The following is a 26,023-nucleotide window of genomic DNA, read 5'->3' on the forward strand; positions in this document are numbered from 1 at the left end:
TAGTCACTGCTCAACTATGGCAAGAAATGCTGAATTTGCTTTTTTAATAAGCACTCAGAGTTTTTCCCTGCCCTCCCCAAGTCCCCAGACAGATATTTCATGCTTTTCTTGATGTTCTCTCACTTGAGGGAAGTACAGTTTTACAGAGCAAATAGGCTCTTTGACTCCTCCTTCCCTGGGCTTCGATAGGGAGTTACTTTTTCACGTGGCTAAGGCTTATGTTAATGTTTAGCAACCCTTCGCTTGGTCTCAGCCTTGGAAATAGCTCCTTGCTGTGTTCTGCGTGCTGTGGGCACTGTCCTTCAGCCGCTGTCCGCGGCGTGGGCGGCTCAGCCTCGGGCTCTGGAAGGCTCGGGTGGATTTACTGTCACTCCTGCTCGGGGTGCCGGGGCGGGTGGATGCAGGGAGGGAGGAGAGGATGCTCTCGGCCCCTCCTCGTGCGTGACCAGGAGCGGCTCTTGGCGGAGGCTCAGCAGCCGTGCCCTGACCCCGCAGCGCTGCGGATGGACTGACCGCCACTCTCCCCAGCTGGACATGGACAAGCGCGGCACGTGTGGCTCCTGGATGGCCAGAAGTGGCATTCCCAGACCCCGGGTGGTGCTGGCGCCTGCCCGGGCAGCCAGCTGTGCCCAGCTGCTGAGCAGGTACGGGGCGTGCTGGATGGGTGCAGAGGGATCCGCGCTGCGTTCCCACCGAAGGCGGGCACAGGGGCAAGGCAGCACCTGGGGCAGGGGAGGTGGAAGCAAGGTGAACTTCCAGAGGTGAGCAGGCTCTTTAAATGGTGCTTTGAGTGCCTTGATGCTGAAATGAAACCTATTAAAACCCCCTTTCTTTTTTTGTCTCGTACTAATTCTGTAATTGGTGTGAGTGCAGCGAGCTGGGGAAGTGGGACCTGGGGGGCTAAAATGCTGCCTGCCTGTTGGTGTGTGTGATTCACTGGTAACCTGCCCGGGCAGCTCCTGGGGTTTGAGGGCTGCTCAGGGATTTGTGGAACTCTATAAATATAAGAACTGCTTATTTATACAGATCAGGCAAAGCACTAGAGGATAGAACTGAAATTTGAACTACACCATCCTGCTTACATGCTTACTGGATATTAAATAACTTGGGATTTCATTTAACATGTGTTTGCATGAGCTTAGATGTTGCAACAAGTTTTAGAGTGTTTCCCTGCTGTAGTAATGGAAATGTGTTGGTCTTGTGTGACTGTTCTAACAGTGATTTTACATCTAATCACAGCTCAGTTTTTCATGTTTCTGTCTGAGTTCGCAGTTTTTCTAGTCTACTTTTACATTGTGTGTTCAAAGCAAGACAGAAAAACCTTTACAAGACCCCAGAAAAAATTTGAGATGTAGAAAAAAACCCCATAAATAATCTTAGGGGACTGACACAGGAATAATATAGTAAGTTACTTTAAAATTACCCACATGTAAGAGAACAGGATTAACACCTTGAATGTTGCAAGTCTTCTTTGGTAAAAATCAAAATGTTTGTTAACAACTTAGGGTTTTTGCCAAACGAGTTGGTTGAGTTCCAGTGTCTGTACTGGTGCCAGAACACCTCTGTGGGCAGCTCTGAAGAGCTCAAACTTGCTCACTAACTGACCAAAACACTGAACTCTAATCAAGTAGCACTTCCTACTTGTTTGCCTGGGACTCATCACAGGTGAGACGTGTCCTCTGTGTATATGTGTAACTAAGCCTTTCTGGTAGGATTTGACCTAAGACATGCCTGTACAATACAGCAATGATACACCAGCCATGCTGGTCTTCTAATTAATTGACTGTAATCACTGTTTATTTTTGATCAGTAACTGTGACATGCTCATTGGGTTGCCACTAATACACCTACTGGCTTACGCAGCCCTGATGGTGTCCTGGCTCCAAAGCAACACTGAGAAAGAGCCATTGTAAGCCAGTTCTGCCTCCCTCTGGCTCCTCCTCTTAGTGTTGTGAAACTCCTGGTACCTGGGGTGGCTCATGGACAGGGTTGGTGGTCCTGTGCTTGCTGGAAGCACTCCAGTTACTAGTTACAGAATTAGTTATAAATCCTGACTGAGGGCTTTTCGTGGCAGTGTAACAGCCAAGTGCTTTGTGTTATGTGTAATACCTCTTGCCTGAGAAACCCATGCAAGGAGTGTATGACTCCTCCCTGTCTTCCTGCATCCCTAAACTTCTCACATGGGAAGCATGGCTGGATTCCAGCACACCTCTCAACTCCTCCTTACCTTGTGCTGGTCAGCAAGTCACTTGTGACCTCTTCAGCGTCTCTTGCCTGTTCTCATACAGCTGAGCAACAACTTGCAATTACTCATTCTGTGCCATAATGCAGGTACAGTTGGTAGAATGGTCTACAAGAAGAAGTAAGGATGAATTCTATCATCCTGATTTACTCCAAGTCCAACTTTAAAGAAGTTGTAGGACAAATATTCAGCATGTGTGAATCCGATTTTGTAAAAAGTCTTTGTGTTAATGATCACACAAGAAATAAGTTCACAGCCTTTTTATAGCAGATTCAAACATGCTGGTAACCTTTCCTCTGGAAACCCTCACCCCTTTGCTACTAAACTGGGTGTCTCAGATGTATACAGGTTGAGCATCTTGCCTGAAGTCACAGCAGTGATGGAAATAAAGGTGTCCCATTTGATGTAACGGTAGCATGTTTTGAGGATGTGTTCTGTAACTGGGAGCTATTGACTCATTCTGGTCTCAGCAAAAGCCCTGGCAGTGTGTGCTCGGGGCTGTGACAGACAAGTCCCTCAAGGGAATTGAGTCCATGCTTGCTGCTTCCTCCATGGGAATCCTGTGCACAACCTCAGCCTCATGGCAGCTGGAGGAGGCCCAGAGCAGCTTCTGTACTGAGGAGTGAGCTGAGTGTGTGCTACTGAGCTGTAGGGTTTGGGATCCTGGTCATACCAATAGGGGAATTTGAATGTCAGACCAGGTTCTTGTGACTAATGCACAGACAAAGCTGATTGTGTGTTTAAGTGGCCACAGATTGAGTGGAGATGAAAATAGAGATGGGAATGCTGCCTTTTAATTAATGATTGTCATCTAATAGTCCTGTAAATCAGCCTTATCAATTCACAATCACATTAAAAATCCCAGTAATACTAAAGCTTTGATCTGGCCAGGTACCCCTTTCTCACAACCAGATTTCCCTGTGGGTGAAATCCCTTTCCTGTGTGGCTTACTCTGCTAAAGCTACAAAAGACAGCAATGGGCTCATCCACAGTGACCTTACAGTCAAACACAAAACCATGCACAAGGAACATAGTTTAGGTCTTGTGAGGCCAAAATAAACCCTAGCATGATGGGACAGACACTCAGCTAATAGTCTAAACTAAACATGGCTTTGAATATTTTTAATTTGGCTGTATCTGCATGGGCTTATTGATCCTATGTTTGTTCTGCTCTGAGTTTCGGTCTGAGAGGCCTCCAGGCAGATCTGTAATTACAGGCAACTTTCCCTATTCCTTAGCTTGCTTATTTAGCCCCTTACTAGGCACAGTAGAGGCAAATCTATTCCAGATGAAGGCCTGAGGCACAGAAGTTGAGATGGAGTTTCTTTACCCTTAAATACTTTGGTAGAGACACGTATTGGTAAGTTATAACCTGTGCTTTAGTTAAAAGTCCCAGTGCTGTGTTAGAGGTAACATAGAGTCATAGAAAATGAGAATGCTTTATGTTGGAAGGGACCTTAAATCTCACCTGGTTCCAACTTGATCCATGGGCATGGATGCCTATGATTGGATCAGGTTGCTCAGGGGCCTGTCTAACCTGACCTTGACCACTTCAAGGAATGGGACATCCACAGCTTCACTGGGCACCTGTGCCAGGGCCTCGCCACTCCCCGGAGTTTGTGTCCAGCACAGAAGACGTTGGGGGTGCTCAGCTGCAGCAGTGTGCTACACCCAAACATCAGGATTCACACCTTTCACTCCACACAGCACCCAGCAGAGCATTTCTGTTTTCTCTTTCTGTTGTCACTGGGGTCGTCAGGAAAGGAGGAGGAGTTGTGCCTTCTCGTGGGACTGAGGGAAAGCCGGAGCTGGTAGGAATTACTGCACACTCTGAGCGCGATCTGGCACGTCCTCTTTATCACTTGCAGAACAGGCTTCTTCCAAACAAGCAGAAATGACGCTGCTCCCTGAGCTGCTTGCATAATGCAAGATCTTGATGAGCTGATTGCTGTGTTACTGAAAACAAGCTCTAATCTTATTAGCAAGTTGTAGTAGTGACATCTTAGCTGTTCTCGCTGGTGCTATAGAGACCTTCAACTCTCCTGTCCCACATGTGTCAAGTCCTTGATAAATAAAGTCCTGCTTTAGTAGGAACGTGAGTTGTGGTTGGCAGCAGTGCTGGATAAAATAGCCTGGGCTAAAGGAATTAAATTCTCATAGGGAATGGTCTCAGTGAAACTACTAAATATGTGAGCAAATACATGGTCAGTGATACACAGACATGTGTCAGCAGTGGCAGACTGCTACTAAGATTGCTTTAATTCTGGCTCTTTAGCTGCTTTGGTTGAGTTAAGCCAGAGAAAGTAAAGCATAGTAACAGTCTATTGGGTAAGTTACTGTTTGTCGCCGCCACAGTAATTTGATAATTAGTCTCCCTTTGCTTTTATGATCTGGTGCAAGGAATCTGAACCAGCATGTGCTTTTCATTTGCTCCTAAGAGGAAACTTCAGTAGTTCTTTCCTCCTCCTCCTCCTCCTCCTCCTTGTTACAGGCAGAAGGGAGGAACTGGTAATCTGTGGTGTTCGTGTACAAAATCTGTGGGATTGTAAAGGTAACTAAGCCAGAGAGGAAAGATTTGTGGTAGAGCTTCCTTTTGGTTTAGGCTTTTTGTCTAAAAGTTTTGGGGTTTTTGTCCACGAGACAAATTTACTGTCTGTGTTGGGAATAGAGCCTTGTGTAATTCTGTGTGTCTGGATGAAGTAGCTGATGATGCTATTTCATGTAAGATTTTGATAATGAGTAGATCGAATTCTTCCATGCAGGGACCTGTTCTTACATTAGCATTAATAACTTTGAGAGTCTGAGGTTTAAACCTCCAATATGCAAAATATCTATAGCTATATCTATGTAAAATATATACAGAGGTGTATATATATGACTTACTGGTTAGGATTTTCTCCAGTTTTCCAAATACTCTTGTCTGTTGTTTCTGGACACCTTTGTCGTGCTATATGATTTTAAACAAAAAAATCCTCTCATGTTAGGAACTGGGACAGGCTGATCTTAGGTGATTCTTTCTCTTCAGAATTAACTACACAGTCCATCAGGGTTTCAACTGATTGCTTGGGCTAAGAACCTGGAAGCAATGTGAAGAGAGAGACTTCTTCCTGCATTGATTTTTTTGTTTGTTTCTTTTAATCTTGTGCTTTTGTACTCATCAGTTAGTTTTGACCTTGAATTAAATTGAAAGCAGGTTAAATGTGTGTGTTGTGACGTTAACGTAGTTTTGTTCTCTGACTCGGTGTCTTTATCTGAAAAAATACTGCAACCATTTCATAGAGTAATCCCTCATTTTTCTTCTTTCAAGACACTTGTATTTCATGCTCATGGTCTGAATCATTATAAATGATGCTGTGACTTGGTGTGCTGCTCCTAACCGGCTGTTGAGGTTAATTCAGGCTCTTGGTCTCTTTCTTTGTTTCGTGTGTGCTTTGTGCTTGCTCCAAATCTTTGGAAATGTCTTTAAAGACTAAGGACTGCTTGTGTGGCAGGACTTCCTTGTCTGACTGAATTCTTCTGTTCTTGTTGCCTTTTTCTCATCTTAGTTTTTCTGGAAGCAGTATTAAAGGAATTTCATTTTCTTGGCTTGCACTTGTTGCCTCCTGTTCTGTTTGAAATGCTTGAGTAGGAACCTCCTTATTTATTCATCTGCTAGAGAGGTATTTCAATGAGGGAGGGATGTTGAGCAAGCAGAGAAGTAGTCAAGGCAGCTCCAGGTCCTTTGAGAAGCTCTGACAGGAATGATTCAAGCGTGGAATGAGCAAATGCATAGCAACAGTGTTTATTTTATTTTGATATTCAAGAAGTTGAAGAGTTGCATGAGTGTTTGCAATACATTTGCAGTGTGTTGACAGTCTCTAGGAACAGATCAAAAATTACTAAGGCTGCCTTTTCCAGCCCAGGATCAGTGAGGAACCATCATCTGGAGTCAGCACTGTGCAGGCATGGAGGGATCCCAGGGATCCACAGGGAGGGGCTGTAGAGAGGAAATAATAATAATAAAATAAACTGTATAAGGTCCATGCCAGTCCAATTACTCCAAACAGCATTATTAACATTGTGAACTCAGAGTTAGACTGAAGGTATCAGGTGAATCTTAAGCCCCATTAAAACTGTGCTTTTAAACAAGAGGAGAATGCTGCATTAGGATGGTCAGTCTTTCCACAGAATCCTTCCTTTATGGTTGTCCTTAACTAGATCTTCCTGCCAGGTTGCTTTTTGTTGGGTTAATTTTTAAAGCTTCACAATCTGGTGCTTTTTGTTCCGTTGACAGTGCAATGGAGTGAACGAGATTATTCCACCTCCTCTTTGCCCAGTTGCAACCGAGCGATTAACATTTTAAGCCAACAATCTCTGCCTTCAATCTCAACTGTTGCTATGTTTGCACGTCACAGGTTGCCCTCCAGTTGACTCGGGAATGCAATGAGGAAGAACAGTCTTTCAGGTGCACTGAATCTAAAATTAACCTTCCACCTGGGTAGCTGGATTTGTAAAGCACCGTGCGCTGAGTTCAAGAAAAAAAGAAACTTAGTCCAGAAAATAAAACATTTTCTAAATGTATAAGCCCAACTTTGGTGTTGTCCTTTGAGAAAGGAGCACCAGCTCTAGTATACTGGAGAGCTGAGCTTGGCCTCCTGCTGCTGCTCTGTGGCCTGACCATCCTGCACCTTGGTGAAATCAAGTTTGGTGCATCAGTCCACAGGCCTGTTGAGGAAAAAAAAGTTAGGAGAGCTTTTGAGTTGACACACAAATAGTTCAGAGATGGCTCTTCTAGAGTAGTTTTATAGTGTCACTGATCAGGAGGCTTTTTGGTGCAAGCAGTACTGGAATATCTGTATTTCCAGCTGTGAGAGGAAGCAAAATATCTGTGGATGGTGTGGAAGCACAAGCCAGAGTGGGATGGGGGACAGCAGTTTGCTCTTGTCTGGCAAAACTATGTCCTTACACCAGTACTGTGTGCAAGAGCTTTGGTGTGAACTGAAGGTAGATCAAAAATAGCTGCTGGGAAGGCTATAACCTGAAACCTGGATGTTGTGACCCTTCTCAGGTGTGCACCAGGAATATACCCCAATGCCTTAGGTAAATAATGCTGCACTTGGAGTAAGATCTCCTGGACTGAAACTTGCATTCAGGGTCTGGTATCTGGGTAAGTCATGCAGAAGATCTAAGTCAAGAGCCACCCTTTGGAAAAAGCTGAAGAGTGTATTTATGTTGGCTTAAAATGATGTTGTTTTTTCCAGGCAAGCATGGGGAAGGGATTGTCACAGCCGTGTGTGACACAGGCTTGCCACAGAGCTCATCTGCTGGGTGCAAGCTGCAGCTCAGCTCTGGGGTAGCTGCTGTTGGAGTTGCAAACCTAAATTTTGTTTTGGTGTTGAGCCATGGAGGTTTTAGGGGTGTTAGGTGAGCTCTAAACCAAGCTGAACACAAAGGAAAGGTACATTTCAGAGCTGCTTTGATCTGTACAGTCTAAACCCCATGGGAGTACAGGACATTAACTTAGGGCAAGAAGAGTAGTTTTGTGCCTGCTGAAAGGCTGTAGTAGAGCAGTGAGGAGAACCTGTGGGGTGGTTCCTTAGTGTTGTGCTTTGTGAGACTGTCCTGCAGTGCAAGTTCCTCTCCCAGTGTTTCTAACACCAATATGACCAAAACCAATTCCTTCAAGGTAATCTAAATTCCTCCTTTCAGTTAATTTTCTGTTGCAAGGGGTGATTTCTGTTGACTGGTTCATAATGGAATCCTACTGAGATACCATGGCAAGGTATTAAACAGCTTTTTTGGATGCTAGCAAGGTGGCTTTGTTTAATCTTATGAGAAGGTTGCCAGCAAATGTGAGAAAATGGAGAGGAGTAATAAAGATGAAGAGCTAAAGAGGGATGTGATCCAAATTTTGAACTCCTAATGGGTAAAAATAGAAGTAAAAAGTTGATGGGGGAAATAGTAATTTGGGGTGATAACTGCAGTGGAACCGAGAGAGATGGATATGAACTGTGAAGGTAAAAATATATAAATCTTAAATTGACTATTTAAGTGCTTTTCCAGGCTATAAAGTGGCATCTCAAATGTAGGCCTGTTATTTGGATATCCAGGAATAGGAAAGTGAGGATGGGTACTAAACAAGCAGATCACCTCTGTCCTTGCCAGGGCCAGATGTCAGAATAGCTCAATTTAGTCTTTCATTTCTGTGTTTCTGTAAAACAAACAAACAGAACTCTTTTATTCTTGTTCTCAATGCTGTGGCTGGCTCCAGATGTTCCTGGAATGATGGTTATTGCTTTGGTTCTGACTTTTAGAAGAGAAAGGCTGCCTATGTGCATGTTGGAATAAGATGTGAGCATGATGTGCATGCACATGTGTAAATACAAGCACAGAATATCCTACTCCATATGTCTCAAAATTAGCCCTTTGTGACTTGAAATGTTTCTTATAATAGAAGCAAGTTAGTGCCAGAACTGCTAATAATGGCTTTCTGGAATGAAAGGAGCTGAAACCTTCCAGATATTTTGCCATCTATAACTTTAAAGTCCAAGAGTTAGGAGGCTAAATTGCATTTAGTGGGTGTTTTGTTGTCATGGTTTTCAGAGTAAGACTCAATCTGCTTTTTTTATAATTAATTTTTTTTATGAAGCTAGAAAGGAGTTCTGCCCTGTGTTTGGTGGTGGAGGCTGTTCCCAGGTGTGTCTCAAACCACCCACAGTTAGTGTAATGTGCCACCTCTTTAATTTTGTATTCATAAGTGGAACCATTGAGGTGTTCTCATAAGTATGTTCCACTTATTTATCCCCATTTTTTTAAGTCTCCGAAAAAGGTGGGTAACAGGGTTTAAATGGCTTGTAACCCTTTGAAGAAAATTATAATTCATTTCAGGAGAGGCTTTAATAGGAATTAAAGCCTATTTCATGAAGTGATGAAAACCTCACAGCTTTCTGCACAGAGGTTGAAAGCTGAATAAGGCCAGCCTTGGACTTTGACTGCCCATAGGTGAATCAGCAGGGTGGTAAGAAAATTCCATATGCTTCCCGGGACACTTGTGCTGTTTCACAGCTGAAAAATCTGGTCTGGGCAGGGAAAGGGGGCCTCGTCCATCTGAGTTGTTTATTGCGTGAGCTGAAGGGCAGGAGACAGAGCTGTGCAGGTTTTTGCATATGGGCTCGGGCTGCTGTGGCTGGGACCTGCCAGGCTCCCGGTCCTCGGAGCGCCTACACATCAAGTCTGGAACATCCTGGCTGGCTGTGAGTGTTGAGGTTATCTGTGCTGGCTTCAGGGGAGTCTTGGAAGCAAGTGTGGGGTGGTAGGTGGCGTGTTGGAGGTCACTGGAGGTACAGCATTGGAAAAACTGTGCTGATACTCTGCCCTCCTGCATGTTTGGACAGCAGCTTTCCCCATTCTGCAGGGGATTGAGTCCCAACCTTGTCTGTATTGCTCAAAGGAAGTTCAGCACTTACCTCTGTTTGGCTTTACTGCAGTCATTAATCAGTGAACACTGTGAGTACGTGGAGCTTAATCTCTTCTCTCCTTATCTCTTCCTCTCTCAGCACCAGAAATTACCCTTGCAAAATGAACCAGCTTCCTCCGAAGAGCCCTTTGGCATCCCCAGTGTCAGAGGGCAGGAATTCCAGGGTAGAGGCTTTGGACAACTTGTCAATGGACAGTTTCTGGCTGGAAGTAGAGAACATTAAACAGAGCACTGAAGCCGAGCAAGAGGAATGCAGCCTTGCAGATGTCAAAACACAAGAGGGTAGGTTGCCAAAAATGTTGGGAGTGAGGACAGCAATGTGAACATCTGAAGCAGAAAATTTGCTTATGCACCTGAACTATTCAGAAGCATGTTGGAGTATGATTAGAATATTATCAGTCGATCAGAGATAGACATGTTATTTTAATTGGGTGGTGGATAATGATTCCCTGCAGAAGGGGAGTGCTGGCCTGGCCTGGTTTCGGCTTCTGAAGCAAAGCTGACTCCAAAGGGCAGTCCCAGGAGCATGTTGAAGGCTCCAGATTTTTTCAAACAGCCCCACTAAGTGGGAGGTATCTCATCCCAGGGCAGATGGCTGCATGGTAAACACCCTGGGAGAGTTGGCTGTGTTTTGGAAGGCCTGTTTGTGTACGTGGTTCTGAGATTCATCATAGTGGCTTTTATGGGAACTGCCTCTGTGGAAGGCAGGCTGTCCCCTCTCTAATTCACTGTTCAAGAAACCACAATAAACATCCAGAAAACCTTGACTCCATCCACACAAGGTTTTTCCTGCATATCTCCTTTTTTCCTTCTCTTTCTTTCTTTGGAAGAATGTTCCATGTGCATGGAGTGTTTGCAATGGACTTTCTGTAGCGCTGATTTTATCCAGTGTTTTGGAATAACTGGAACCTTAAATAATTATACCCCTTGTTTTGGAATAACTGGAACCAATCATATTCCAAAATTTTTGAAACACAATTGCCTTTTATAGACTCATATCATGGTTTGGGTTGGAAGGGATATTCCACCCTCTGCCAAGGGCAGGGACTCCTTCCACTAAACCAGGTTACTCCAAGCCCTGTCCAACCTGGCCTTGGACACTTCCAGGGATGGGGCAGCTGCAGCTTCTTTGGGCAACCTGTGCCAGGGCCTGCCCACCCTCACAGGGAAGAATTTCTTTGGCACATCTTTCAGTTTGAACCCATTGCTCCTTGTTCTGTCACTGAGCAGAAACCTTTTCCTGATGAGCAGTTCCTTTTGCCACATCCTGGAATGCTGGAGGGGTGATAAGTGTTGATAAATACCCACAGATTGGGATCACACGTTTCCTGGGTCAATTGTCCATGTCCACCATAGCAGGCAAGATAGGACAGACAGTAAGGTCTGCTATTCGTGTCCATAAATAAAGGACATAAGTTTGCTTTTTAGAACTGGAAGAGATGCAAAGTGACACGGGAAACGAGAGCACCAGGAAGGAGACTCTGGAAAAGGGACCATTGCCATGAGATGAAAGACTGTCTGGGATATCCGAAAGACTGATATGCTGGAGGCAATTTGATTACCGTGTGTAAGCAGGGACACAAGGAAAAGTGTCTTTTAATGCTGTATGTTAATCTGGCAGGCAGGAGCTGACTGCTTAATTGGCCACTGAAACCAGACAGACTTGAAATAATGCTCAGAGTAGCAAAGCCTTCCCAGCGGGCTGAGGAAGGAGGTGCAGCACATTTGGGTTTCTGGGGCCTTCTCCTGGGGAGCTTAGGCAAATCAGGGTTGTGCTGGGAGCATGGGTGATGAGGAGAACCTTGGGATGGTGTGGAGGCAGCATTTGGCTGATGCCTCTTGGCTTTCACACCTCTGCAGCTTCTGGTTGGAGCATGAAGGTTTTGAGGTTCCTCAGAGCCAGAGGCACCATCACTTTTTGCATAAATCCCAGGAAACTGTGGTTGGACAGTGGCAAAGAGTTCCTTATGGAGACAGCATGGCTGAGCCTGAGAGATGGCTGATCACAATCAGAGCACAGGGACAGCGAGGAGGCTGTGTGGAGATAAGGCATTGCAAAAACGCTGACCCAGTTGGAGAACTGGGCTCCTGTGCAAGCCCTGTGTGAGGGCAGGTGTGCTGGGAAGCTGCTCCTGACCTGGTGGCAGTGGGAGACCAGAGTGTGACTGTGCAGAACTGGGTCAGCTGGAAGGTGCTGATGGTTTTGTGGCCTCGCTAATGCTTGATGGGAGCAGAAAGTAGCTTGTTCCTGGAATACAAACAGCACTTTTCCCTGCTCTCCCCACAGCCTGACAGCACAGCAGGATCTCTGCCACTAAAATCCCTGTTCACATCCTTGCAGCAAACAACCATGGCTGAGAACTGCCTGCAAAGATTGATCCTTCTCCACCTTCAAAAACTAGATAGGAAGCTGTGCTTAATGTTTAGTCTGAAATTGTAGGATGCTGTAGCTGTCCTTTAAATATTTGGAAACTGAATATTACAAATGCTATTTTTGGCCAGCTTATGTTTCAAGGAAGTTTTTGGAACTGGTGTTCTTTAGTTTTTGCAAAAGAATTCCTAATTATTCCCCCCTGAAATGCTGCTTGCCCAGAATTTACAAGGCAAATCTTAACAGCTCTTCAGGCTTAAACCTGCAGCTCAGCTTCTGTGGATCTCTGTTCTGACCTGTTTCTCTCCCATTTTTCCCTTTTCCCCATAAATAACCTATTTTGCTGGTTTCCTTTTGTGTTACTGGCAAACATAACTGGGTCAAAATATTACACAGAGGAATTGCAAGCTGGTGCTTTGGCATCAGAAGGGGCAGTGGACTCACACGGATGTCCGATTTAGGGGCTGCTGTTTAGTATTGTGTATTAGATTAGTTTCCTGTTATGACTGCAGTTGACTATTTTCAAAATTTGCAAGCAATACATTTCACTTCCTTTAGTTCCCAAAGGCAAAATAAACCAGAGACTTTTTGTGTGTTGTCCTGCTGTGAAACCACGGATGTAGGACAAAGAGCTGTGCAGTGAGGAGTTGTGAGTGGGACCATGAGTTGCTGTGACCAATGGGCACTACCAGGGGGATGCTCTTACCTGTTAGACACTGCAAAACCAGGCATGGGAAAAAAACAAAACTTAACATCATGTAGGAAACCTAGACAGTTTGCCAGAAGTTTCATTAAGGAAAATACTTTAACTTCAAGTCCAGCTCTGTCTGTTGTGGTGTGATGGTGAGAAATGTTGTGTTTCATTACGGAACCTAAAAGCACAGTGAGTATGTTCTGAAGGCTGAGAAGAGTTTTAGTTGAGTCACAATATATGTTTGCAAGCTGCATGAACACAGAGGTTTCTCTAGAAAAATTAAATTACTTTAATCTCTCAAGAAGAGCTGCTTGGCTGCTTTTTATTGATGAGACAATAATAAGACTTGGCCTGAGTAGCTGTGATAGCTGAGGAGATAGCAGTTTGCATAGGACAGGAAGAGTGGGAATGAACTGTTCTGTGTCAATCAGCTCAGTTTGGATTTTTTTTCCCAGTGTAACCTTTGGTAGAGCTGTGCTGGAGCTGCCTGCAGTGGTGCATAGAACTGAAAAGATAAAGGCTTTGTGGTGTTGGCTGTGTTAAAGTTGAAGCCTCCTGCTAAATTGTTTCTTTTATCTCTGGATTTCAAGTAGCTGCCTTGCTCGGGGCACTTTCTCACTTGCACTTCCTTATGAGTGCAATCCATAAGAAAAAAAGTGTCTTCTGTGTTTGAAGTGCAACTTTAAGGGATGAAGTGGAGTTGAGCTTTTTTGAGTGATGCTGCTGTACTGTCTCGAGGCTCTTCTCACTTCCTTCTGAATGTGGAATGGTCTTTAATTTTAGAGATGTTTTGAATAGGCCCAGACATAAAGGGAACGCACAGAGTAAGAATAACGTTTTTGCTTTTGTTGAGTGTATGGATACCAATCCACTTAAAAAAAGTTAAAGAGTAAGGATGGTGCAAACAAATAGTTCTGCAAGTATATGAAACAAAATACATTTCAATCTACCAGATCAGGGTCTGGATGTTAGAAGAAAAAAGGAGCTGATAAATAGGCATGCATATAGATAGTTAAAAATGAAAAGAAATAGCCAAGTAATTTGGAAAAGTACAAAAGCCAAATGTTCAGTGTTGTGGCTCCTCACAGACTTTTCGTCCATTCTCAAAGCTGTCAAAGGATCATGTGTGCTCTAGGAAGGCACTGCCACTCCTTCTGGGTGGTTCTGTGCCACTGCCAGATGCCAGGCAGTCCATGGAAAGGCAGATGTAAGCAAGTCCATCCCATGCCCTGTTGCAATCCTCATGTTAAAAACATCTAGAGTCACACTTGTGCCCCTCTTCTGCCCAGCTTCTGTGGGAGTCAGTGTTCCTGGCAGTATCCATGCCTCCATAGTTTTATCTTCTCATTTTCCTTGCCTAGGATCAGCAGAATGGAGTACGTTGGCAGCTACTGCTGCCCAAAGTGCTGTGTCTCCTCTGGTGTCACCCTGATACCCATCTGGGTACCTGGGAGCGGGCTGAGAATTTGTGAACAGCTGGGGCTTCCTACCCAAAGTGTGTCTCCCTTGCAGTGATGTCCCATTGCCACCTCAGAGAGGGGCTGGTTCAGACTCCTGCTTTCCTGCCTCTGAAGCATTGCAAGCACCCAAATTTCTGTTCCCTGCTCACTGTGCCTTCTCCTCCCTTGCCCGGCAGAGGGAGAAGCCGAAGCCGAGTGGCTGCAGGACGCGGGTCTGTCTGAGCTGCTCGGGGACCGCGGCTCGGACAGTGACAACCTGGTGCTGCTGTCCACCCTGACCCGCACCCAGACCGCGGCCGTGCAGCGCCGCCTGGACACCTACTCCCGCTCCCGCCGCAGGAAGAACAAGCACCCTGTGCGCCACGTCCGCGACATCTTCGGAGGGGTCAACTCAGAGGTTCGTTGATGTCGGGGCATCTCCTGTAAGACCTTGTTTGTTGCCTCATGGTGGCCCACTTGACTTTCTAGGGCTAGGGCTACTGTCATATCCAAAGAGAGGATTTTGTCTCTTGAGCTGAAACAGAGATGAGATTGGAGAAATTCTGCATCCTGGTTTGGTGCTTTTAAGTTACTACAAAATCTGCAAGTCCTTAAACTTCCTAGAGACTGCTGGAATAATCCTGTATCGTGCCTCTATATGGTGGCTACAGCTCAGCAATCCCGTGGAGCACCAGCATCGTTTGGAGCCCTCTTGTGTCTTCTTCATTCCAGTGACACGTTAAATTATTATTAACCAAAAGGAGAGGACTTCCTAAATTCAGTTCTGATAAGCTGACTCATGCAGCTGGGAATCCTGGAGAAAGATGAGAACTGCCTTTTTTAGGTTTTTTTGTTTGTTTGAGTTGCATTTTATTGTAGAAAATTCATAACCATTGGCCTTTCAGTTGTTTCCCTCCAGTTCTGTTCCTCTTTTGGATGCGGTCAGAACAACTTCTTTCTTACTTTTCAGGAGACAAGAGCAGAGAAAGAGGAGTCCAGCCCAGATCCATTGTGGCACAATCTACAGACTGCAAATGCACAGAGAAGTAAGGAGGAAGTTTTCAAATGGAGAGTTGAACTAAATCTGGAGTAGGATCTGAAGTAGGGCTGGAACTGGAAGGAGATACATATGTGTGTGTGTATATATGTGTGTGTGCTGAAACATTGAGCTTGTTTGTATTGGGTTTTGGAGGGGTTTTTTACTTTGTTGTCCACAGTTGTGTACTCATAAACTTTTCCAGGCTCTAGTGTTGTCAGGAATTGCCACTCAAACTGGTAACTGTAACTCTGCAAGAAAGCAACTGGAAGATGAAAACAGAATCAGTCTAGTAAAGATCATGTGGTGAAATCCTATAAGCACTATGTGTAATTGTGTAAGGAGAAGGTAGCCATAGGAATTTCCTGTAATTTAAAGCCATACGCATGTTTACCAGTGGTCTGGTGATTGTAGTCCTAATGTTATGGCTTCAAACTAATCTTATGTGTTGTTCAGTGCCAGGACTGTGCTATTGGAACTCTGGGTTCATATGTTAACACAAGATTTTATTAAAATGGTGGTACCAAACCCTTTTTAGCACTCTTGGTTTCTAAGCTTCACCCTCCTGGCTTTTAGAAATTCAAGACAATTTCTCCTCTGTAGCAGAAACTCAGGATTACTCCTGCACAGTTCGAAACCCTGGAAAAGAGGAGGTGTTCAACATGGATATTGCCTACTCAGAGCAAGCAGCTGTCCTGCTTAAGGGATCGTTCCTGCCTGAATCTCGGAAGTTAAAGGATGGAAATGCTCTAACTGTAAGCACTGAAGGAATTTTTCCTGTTAGAACTTATTAGTCTGCTCTTGTCAAGAGGGTACAAGACCCTCAGTTCAGTTGTACAATCAGCTCTTGGGAACATCCTCTGTGGATAGTGTTGCAATGGGTCTGTATTAGGTATTTTTGGGTCCATAGTGCTGTTATCCTTGCAGTGTTGGGCTAGGATAGACATTGTGTAGTGGACTATCTGTTTTGACACAGATCTATGTTGTTTGCTCTGAAAATAGGAGAGTAACTGCACTTCCTTATTCATAATCCTAATGGTTTTCTTCTCTGCAAATGAGCTGGACTGCTTCCAGAATCCAGGATTAGTTTAGGGTGGGTATCAGGGTGTCTTTTAACTTACATCAGTTGGCATGTCCAATATGATTAAAGGGCAGTACTGTAAAGGGAAGATATTTGCTCAACTGGTGGTTGAGTAGGAGTAGTTTTGGGCATGTCTGGTTTTGAACACAGCAGAATGAACAGATACCTGGTTATGATAAGGAATCATAAAAATACAACAAAAGTTTTTCACTAGTGGGATTTTTTATGATAGCTTGAACTGAACTCTTTGGGTGGGTGTGTTTTCCTATAGAAATTTAAGATCCCCAAGGGCAGACTAGGAGTAACCAGGATTGGAGATCTGTCTGCTCAGGACATGAAGAAGATCCCCACACTGGCCCTGATTGAACTGACAGCTCTCTGTGACATCCTGGGCTTTGAGCTGAAGAGAAACAAAGCAGCAAAACTGAAAACAACGGGTTTGTTCTATTTTTTTTTTCATGGTTTGTTCTTTTACATTCGTTTTCCCACAGGTTTGTGTTTAAAATGTTAAAAACATTTGATAAAAAACCTTGGGACAAGTGTGTTTTCCTTGGTCCTGGAAGTCACTGGATCATAACAGCAGGACCACATTTATGTCTGGCTATCAAATGACCTTGTCCTGTTTAACTATTCCTCTCTTTTTCCAGTACCTTTGCCTGCAAAAGTGCCATCTTTGCAGTGGGGGAGATATCCCTTACATCTGTATTAGAGGTGATACAGACTTACAAACTGTTGTTTCTCTTGTAGAGAAAAGGCTCTTTGGAGTTCCACTCAACACCCTGTTAGAAAATGACCAAAAGCTGCTCCCCAACACCAAAGTCCCTCTGCTGCTCCAGGCAGTAAGTTCTCTGCTGGTTTCACATCTCTGATCCTCAGTCAGGAGCCTGTGATAAGGAAGGGCTGACTCCTCATCCTCTGTGCCTAATAGCTTTCCCTTTTCTCTCTTTAATAGCTGCTGTCCTGCTTGGAGAAGAGAGGACTTGAAACAGAGGGCATTCTACGAGTTTCTGGGTCCCAGACCAGAATCAAGGTATGAGCTCTTTAGCAGTGCTTGAAAATGTCAGAGGAGATCAAGGAGCATTTGCTGAAGCAAGTGTCTTGACAACCTGAGTTAATAAATATTAATAGATATTTTTAAATAACCTATCTCATCATCCTTCCCAGTACAACCAGAAATATCCTGGGAAATCTGGGAGTGTGTGCTCTGAGGGTCTCCGTGCTGTTTTGACTTGATGGGTTGCCCTCTTAGTGCTCAGCTTCAGAATTCCTCTTACACCTGCTTGTAATAAATGCCATCTTTTTAACAGAACCTGGAACAGAAGCTCGAAAGGGAATTCTACACTGGCCTTTTCCGCTGGGATGAAGTGCACCAGAATGATGTGTCTGGGCTGCTGAAGAGGTTCATACGGGAGCTGCCGGCCCCGCTGCTGACAGCAGAGTATCTCCCTGCTTTTGCTGCTGTGCAAAGTGAGTCCCTGCTCTGCCTGCTTGGCAGCAGTTCACTGCTTTGTGCTCTTCTTGCAAAGCTGCACTGGTCTTGAACTCTCTTGTCAGGTGTGTTGGGAGCCTGTGGATCTGATGGGAATATGGAGTGTGAGCGAGAGTTGTCGCCACTGGTGGCTGGTTGCACGTGTCTTTGAGTAGCAACACTGTCCTGGGATCTTAAATTATATTGTGTCATTTGAGGTTGCAGCATTGCTGCCATGAATTAGAACAAATTGATCAATAAGGATGCAAAGACTGAGCTGTGGCAACTGGCCAGGGTGTACAGTCTTGGCTTGTTTGCAGGTAACGTGATGTTCTGCAAACACTTTGACTTGAGGTTTGTGCCTCAATAGGTGGCTTGGATGGGCTTAGCTAACTTTTTCAGTGCACAACTTCTTTGTTCAAGAAATGGGGAATAAAGGGATCTCTTGGTGCCCTTCAAGGGCATCAGAGTTGCTCATAGACTCTGTACTCTGAAGAAATGAGCCAGTCCTCTAAAACGGGGGTACTTCCCTTCGTAAGGACAGTATGAGCTTGATCTTCCTCAAAAGCAAGATCTCAAATCTTAAACAGCAAACATTGCAGTAAGTAATTGCCTTATTCCCTGGGGGGATTCCTGTGCTCAAAAAGAACTGTGTCAGAAGCCTGAATCCTCTGTCCTGTTGTTGCTCTCCTTCTGTAGATATTCCAGACCTGAAGCAAAGGTTGCAAGCTCTGAATCTCCTGATCCTGATTCTGCCAGAGCCCAACAGAAACACTCTAAAGGTAACTCCTTGTTCCAGTTTTAACTGGAAAAACATACAATTATTTAGGTTGGGAAAAAACTTAAAATCATTGAGTGCAACCATTAACCCAGCACTGCCAAGACCACCATTGGACCATATCCCCAAGTGCCACATCTACACAACTTTTAAATAGACACCATCTCAGCCTTTCCAGGCTTTATTAGAGCTGTGATGGTTGTGCTGGTGCCTTTTTTTCTTTAATTCCTGAGTAGTTCAGCTTCCAGGTACTAAAGGCAAGGCTGACTTAGCAGTCTGCAAACTTCAGAGTGCTAGAATATTTAATCCAGCCAAAGATGATCTGTCATGGCTCTGGTGGAGGTGTGAGGTGAGAGAGACAATCCAAAAGGGTTTATTTGTCCACATCTGGGAATGACTTGGAGGAGATACCAAGGGAAGGAGGGATTTATCTTTAGATTCTGTAACTTTTATGGCTGGACTTTTTAAATTACCATGTCCTGTGGAGTAACAGTCCATCTGCTTCCCACACCAACTGTCTGTCTTGATTTTTAAGTGCTGGACAAACTACTGTGCTTAGTATAATGGTTTGTTGCCATTCTAGTATTAAAAACTGATCACTGAACTTCAGGACTGGAGAAATAGAATTTGCTCATGGCTATCAAGAAGAAAAAGCTAATAAAGTGATCTCTCCAGCAGTGGCCACAGTCTTAAATCTCTTTGCTTCTCTTCAGGCTCTACTTGAGTTTCTCAGCAAAGTGGTTGCCAGGGAGAACAACAACAAAATGAACCTCTGGAATGTTTCCACGGTCATAGCCCCAAACCTCTTTATGCACAAGGGGCTGCCAAACAAGATCCCTGAGGGGAAGGAGAAGCAGCTGGCAGAGGGGGCGGCTGACGTGGTGCGGATGATGATCCATTACCAGGATCTGCTCTGGACAGTAAGTGGCACACGTGTTTGGCAGTTTGGTGTAGCAGTGTCTCATTAGATTTGGAAGAGGGGAGGGAACAATGCTGGAAATTTCAGAGAAGTTAAACATTTTTAGGCAAAACCTCTGACTGAATTCCAAGACTATCTGTCTTCAAGGTACACAGATATTTTGTCTATTTAAGATATTCTATTTATGGAGCTTCATAAAGAGATGATCAGATTCTTGAATGACATTCTCATTTCTGATTTAATTTCTCTTTTCTTCCTCCCCCCTTCTGCCCAGGTCTCCTCTTTTTTGGTAGCTCAGGTGAGAAAGCTGAACGAGAGCAACAGCAAAAGGTACCAGTTCTGCGACAAGCGAATTAAAAATTTGCTGCGGAAGATTCACGCTGATAAAGACAAGGTGGAAAAGAACCAGGCAGAGGTGAGTTAGGGCTTGGAAAAACAACAAGCCCTTTCTTGGCAGTGTCAAGTGCTTTCATGAGAACTCAGAATGCTGTAGGGAGGGATGCTCTTTAAAGAGCAAGAAGGAGAAAAAATTGCAGAATAGTGAGGAACAGTGTCCCAGACCCTTTTGGCCAGATTGTGGCAAAAACTGATCCCAGCAACAAGAGCAGTAAATACATTTCAGGCTACAAAACACCTGGTTAAGAGCAGGTGAGGAGGGAAGAGACCAGGAGCAGAAATGCTGGTCTTTGCTTCTGTGAAAAGCAGAATTCACGTGGCTCTGGGTGTCCCGTGTGTTTTCACAGATATATCTGCTGTGCTAAAGGCAGACTCACTAACTTAAAACAAAAAAATTAGACTATTGCATCAGTATAAAAGGACATTTTGCATTGGATTTTCTTTTTGCTCCATAATGCAGTTGATCTGTATGGAAGGGTTTGAGGGTGAGGTTCTTGCTACTTTAAAGGAGAGAGGTTCCCTGATAAATGACATGGCTCTGCTCACTCTGGTGCTGGTGCAGAGATTATTTTTAAACAGATGTTGCTACCAGATCTATTTCAGTATCAAAGTTGGAGAAAGATCCTTGGAGTCATTCTGCCTGGTTTTTTGTTGTGGGGTTTTTGTTTGGTTGGTTTTTATTTGTTTTGGGTTTTTTTCCCTGGTTGCCATTGTTAGCTGAATGAACACAGGGCTGTAAGTGCTGGATTTGAAGTATCACATGCAGTGGTGGTGCAACTGGAATGCTCTAAGGGCATGAGCTTAGTTGGAGTCTGCAGGTAGAAATAATAAATTGGAAGCTGAAATCTGCATTCCTGAAAAAGAATCTCTGTTCTCACAAGCCAATACATATCCCAGAACTGGGATACTGAAATGATGTCTGCCTGAAATGTGGCTGTGAAGAGGACACATCGCTGTCAAAAGTGCTGACATTTTGGAGGGGGCAGCTACTGTTTAGGTGATCAAACAGACGACCCCGTGCTTAGGAAGCATTTAGTACTGTTTTAAATGTTTCGGTCCTGTGTGCTGTTTTTGCAGAGGTTTTGGGATTGTAAAATTGACTTACTGCAGGTCAAACCCTGTGAGAACAATTCAGCGTTCTCTGCAAAAGTTCTGAGAAGTTAGTTGTTGGAGTAGCTGATTGTAACAGTATTGAAAAACCCCCACTTGGACTCAGCTCTGATGGCTCAGTGCTTTCTTTTTTTGGAAACTACCTTTCTGAAATTCAGTGGTCTGCAATCCAGCTTTCTAAATTGCTGTTACAATAATTTAAATGAATATCAGGGAAGTCATTCAAGACTCGTGCAAAACGTTTGTCAACATTTGTTCCGACAAATCCTATTTTCATCCAGGCTTGTGTCGCTTCTGTTGGCAGTGCTGGGTTTGAACAGCAGAGAGCACCAGCGCTCGCTGATGGAGAGAGCACAGGGCTCCTCTCCCGGACACGACACCGACACTAATGAGTCATTTATAATGCTCACCCTGATGCTTCTATAAGCTTTTAACCTGTAGAATGAGTGGAATAAGAAACGAGCCTAAATTGTCTGAACAGCTGGCTGGATAGGTTTAATTCTTCACACTCTCCAATCTGTTTTGAAACTTGAGGTTTTGACCGATAACAAAGTCTTTCTTTAAGCACTTTATTTCTTTTTTGCCTGCCTTGTTCAGCCTTCCAAGGTTGTGAAAGTCCACGCATCGCTCCTCCTGAAGGACTCGCTGGAGGTGCATTTGAACAACGCGACCAGGGTTGCTGATGTCCTGAGGCAGTTTCAAAAGAACCTGTGCCAGAACGGCTGGAATATTGTTAACACTGTCAACCTCCTCAAGTGGTAATTGACTTTTTTCTGCTTAAAATAAAATAGAAAAGAAAAAGAGAAAACACTAAGTGGTCTAGTTGCTGTTTTGTGTCTTGGGGTAGAGGTGATGTGGCAGCACAGTGAGTCATGAGGAGACTGTTCCCTGCTCCTCTGTTTCTAAACTGTGGAAATAGTGGATGGGGGCAGTCAAGTCTTAGTTCAGCTGAGTGATTCCACTCTTTGCTCAGGCTGTCAGGAGGGCAGTGGTCCCCTCTGGGCTGCGGGACAGCAAGTGAACTCCAGCAGCCTTGCTGAAGGGAAACTGAAACAACATTCACCCTGCAAAGCAAACCCTCTCTGGTTCTCCCAGAAAAACATCACCTGTGCAAATTATCTGCCTGGAGTAGTAATCCCAGCATGAGTATGTTAATGCAGGGATTTCCTAAAATAAGCTCTGCAATTCCCTCCTCTGCTCCGGGTGTGAATTGCTGAACTAACCCAGAAAATGAAGAGAGGAGTTGCTGCCCCCTCTGTCGCCATTCCTGCAGACTGGATTTAGTAGGTAAGGTAGCAGTGCATCTCCTGTCACAGGAGGTGTCTAGACAGGGAGGGGGGAGTTGGCTGAATATGGGTCAGCTGGGATCTCACTAACTGCTGCCAAAAGTCTTCCTGCAGATGAGCTGCTCTGGAGTAGTCCATCAGTTTTTGAGGAATGCTGACAGTGAACTTTGGTGTTTATGCCTGTTGTTTTCCAACTGAAAAGTTCACGTGTGCATACAGAATGTGCTCCTTGCTGGCAGTGAGGAATAGCTGCCTTGTCTTCCTTTATGTCCAGTCTTGGGTCCTTCTCAGCACCTGTTCTGGAGGATCAGCAAGGTCTCTGTACCATGGCCTGAAGCTTCTTTGGCCATTGCTGGCCTTGAAACCATAAGGAATTGTCTTGGAAAAAACACTGCTGAATTACCTAACCTGACTTAACTTCGGTGTGTTTTTGTTTCTGCAGTAACAACTCAATGGAGGGCACAAACTTGCTCCTGTATGAAGTGGGAGGTAATATTGGTAAGTAGAAATGGCAGCTGAAAATAAGGACTCTGATACCCGGTTTTTATGCTTAACTTGTTTTAGTGGGGAGTTAGAAAACTTCTCTGGGCAACCTGTGCTATGCCAGGACCTCACCACCCTCAGAATGAAGAATTTCTTCCTAATATTTAATGTACATCTTTCATTTTGAGGCTGTTACCCCAGGTTTGTGAAGACACTTCTGAATGATGTAATACTGAAATTAATGTGAACAAATACTAATTTTTGGGTGGGGGAAAAACCAAGCAAAACCCTAAATATAGCAACTGCAGAACTAAGGATATAAAACAAAAATGTATCTTTTTTTGAATGTCTTGTTTTAATAGGTGAACATTGCCTGGACCCAGACACTTACCTCTTGGACTTGTACCACATCAACCCCCATGCTGAGTGGATAATTAAGCAAAACCCATCTTATCCTCGGATGTTTTAAGGAAAATAACAAAGCATTTGATTGAGATTTTTGGAAGATGTGGAAATAGAGACATTCCTGGTGTAGTCACAGACTGGACCATGCTTGTGACTTTGAAGGAAAACCAGCTTTATTTACTGCTTCCATGGCAGCTGGCAGTGGCATGAGCCTGCCTGCTAATAGAGGTGTTGGAAACAAGCAGGAATTATTATGCAGCAGAGTTTTCAGGGGGAATGACTGTTCTTAAACAAAATATTGTCCCCAAAAAAACCCTGAAAGCAAAGCTACAGTGGTTGTGCAGCAAAGATGAAATGTAAGAGAAGAAAGGCTATCTTGAAGATTTTAGAAGACATCTGTCTGTGCTGGATTTTGTCTTTCTGTTGGTCACATCCTTGTTTTGGAGGAGAGACAGTCAAGTTGCTGCAGTGGTACTAAGGACATGCCCTTGGTAAGGTCTGTGGTTGTGTGGTGCACATCACCAGAAGTTGTGACCGTGGGTTTCACTAAGATACTGTTTTGTTCTTTGAAGAATGGAAAAAGATGTTTTCAAAAGGGCAGATGGGATGTGACACCAACATCCTGTATTTAATGACTGCAGATAAATACATGTATGCAACACAAGGAATGTGTTAAAAAACATGGAATGGACAGCAGCCTTTCAGATGTGCAGTGTGACAAGAGAGATGTGTCCCCCATACAGCTCTGCTGATAATGCCAAACCAAATGTACAGGTTGCCATTGAAGAGAGCAAATCATGCATTCATTTTGGTGGACAACTCATATGTCAGCAGACAACAGAGGAAATACTCTGAAGTTAATTTAAGTCAGTAATCTGACCTGACCATGTGAACTGAACAACTTTGTGGAGGATTCTGTCCAAACCAAACCAAACGTCCCCTGAGCTGTGCAGTGGCTGAACTGAGAGGTCCATGCCTGTGCCTGGTCACACAGTGGGTACTGAACTGAGCCTTCCCTGCTCTGGCTGCACATTTCCACCCCTCACAGCACAGTGTGGTTGGTGTGGGCCGGACAATGAGGGTAGAGCAGAACACTTGCACCTCATATCACTGCTGCATCATCATCATCATCCAACCCCAGCTCAAATAGGGCTGTACCTGGGGAGGAGCTGCACAGAAGAATTGTCTTCCTTTTTGATGATGCTGAAATACCTCATGTGAGGGAACCCACTGTGCAGTTACAGAGGATGGAACATGCACCATGTCCAGAAATCCAGATGTCTCTTCTTATGTACTGTTTTTAAACACTGTTGGATATTTATTCCTGTGGCAGAGGCAGAGCTGCCCTGCAAGTGTATGCTCAAAGTATTTCATTTGCCAAATCCTCGCTGCACTAGTGACAATCTCCAGTATTATTTCTTTTGTTCAATGAATTGGTTTCCCTTGCAATCTGAATTTTCCCTCTTCTCCCCTTTTGCCCCAGGCTGATGTGTAGCTTTCTTTATTCACTATCTCAAACTCCTTGTTTCTGTTGTAAGGGCACTTTGCTCTGATATGTCTGTCTGTGTGGTTACATTCTCATGGTGATTAAGATCCTGGAAGAACAGGTGAACCATAGTCCATATTATTCCATCCTGTTGTGAGCACTGTGTGAGTGGTTCTGATATCTTAAAATTATGCATATATTAGAGAGTCTGTCTGGGTTTTTTTGATTGAGATGATACAGATGCATTGACTGGTTGAATCATCTTCATAGCTGTCTTCCTAAGAAACCATGATAGAAACTTGCAAAAAAACCACCTACCAACCCTGACCCAGATCCCCCGTGTCAAGAATTCTTGAGGTGCCTCTTTTATAAAACTTAAAATGTGCCTATAAGAGCCTGTTTCTTTTCCTTGGGGATGGGAAATTTGTGTCTTGAAAGATCAAGCTGCTTTAAAACAGGGCATTAAAAATCAATGGTACCTATTCATTTGTCACTTCTGGAATTCTTTGTCACAGTGATGGAGTTGGCAAAGAGCAAATGCCAGAGATGTGATACCCAGAGGAATACCCAACTCATAAAGGCATGGGTGTGAGCTAAGATCCTTTCCAGGCTAAATTGCACCCCTGAAAATCACATAATGCTGCATTTTTTTCCACCCCTCTTATGCTGGTTTATTAAACATACTGTCACTGTGTTGAAGGGTCACTACATCACTGCTGCTGGAAACTACAAATGATTGGGGGATTGTGAACACCAAAAAATGTGAATCAGTGCTGTGAAAAACAAGGTTGGTGGGAGATTGTTATGAGACAAATATCAGGTCTCAAATATGAAAGGAAATGTAAAAAAAAGCAAAAATCAGCTCTTTCCATTTTATGGATATGCTTTTTTAATTTTCTTTTCCTATCTTTGTATCAAAAAATAAGTGTAAATTTTTCAGTCACTGACGTGCAACCCAATTCTGAGTGCTGGCTTTTAATATGTTTTTTTTACAGATTTTTAACTCTGTATTTAAATTTCATTTATTCAGTGAAACAATAAAAATGCAGTAAAATCTTTTGCCTCCAGTTTTATTTGTGGCTAAATTAGGATGTGTCTGAATTGCCTGCAGGATTTGCCTCGTGCCTGAAGAGGGATGTATGTGGGGCCCAAGTGACCTGGGCAAGAGTTTCTTGTTAGAACTTCAGCAGAAGTTACTCTTTGGATGATCCTGTGAGATTGCTGCAAAAGAATGATCCAGGAGGAGGAGGTTGGTGATGATTGTAAAATGCCCAGAGAAAAGTTGGTGGGAGCTGAAGGTGAGCACCAAGGAGTAGTGACTTCTGAAGGAAGAGGAGATGCTGTTAAATATTTAAGCTTGAGGAAGGATGAGA

The 26,023-nt window shown here is 44.1% G+C and overlaps 1 protein-coding gene across 1 annotated transcript; it reads left to right on the plus strand.

Moving 5' to 3' along the window:
* Positions 1-203: 203 nt before the first annotated feature.
* ARHGAP40 (Rho GTPase activating protein 40) lies at positions 204-25,706 on the plus strand. The gene is made up of 15 exons (XM_071572944.1): positions 204-644; positions 9,778-9,980; positions 14,400-14,620; positions 15,173-15,248; positions 15,842-15,993; positions 16,591-16,756; positions 17,067-17,158; positions 17,272-17,349; positions 17,627-17,786; positions 18,487-18,569; positions 19,279-19,485; positions 19,759-19,899; positions 21,588-21,748; positions 22,719-22,774; positions 23,122-25,706. Exons 1-15 carry the CDS (start codon positions 535-537, stop codon positions 23,226-23,228), a joined length of 2,013 nt encoding a protein of 670 aa, XP_071429045.1. The 5' UTR covers positions 204-534; the 3' UTR covers positions 23,229-25,706.
* The last annotated feature ends 317 nt before the right edge of the window (positions 25,707-26,023 follow it).

Source organism: Pithys albifrons, chromosome 18, assembly GCF_047495875.1.
Source record: "Pithys albifrons albifrons isolate INPA30051 chromosome 18, PitAlb_v1, whole genome shotgun sequence".
NCBI lineage: Eukaryota > Metazoa > Chordata > Aves > Passeriformes > Thamnophilidae > Pithys > Pithys albifrons.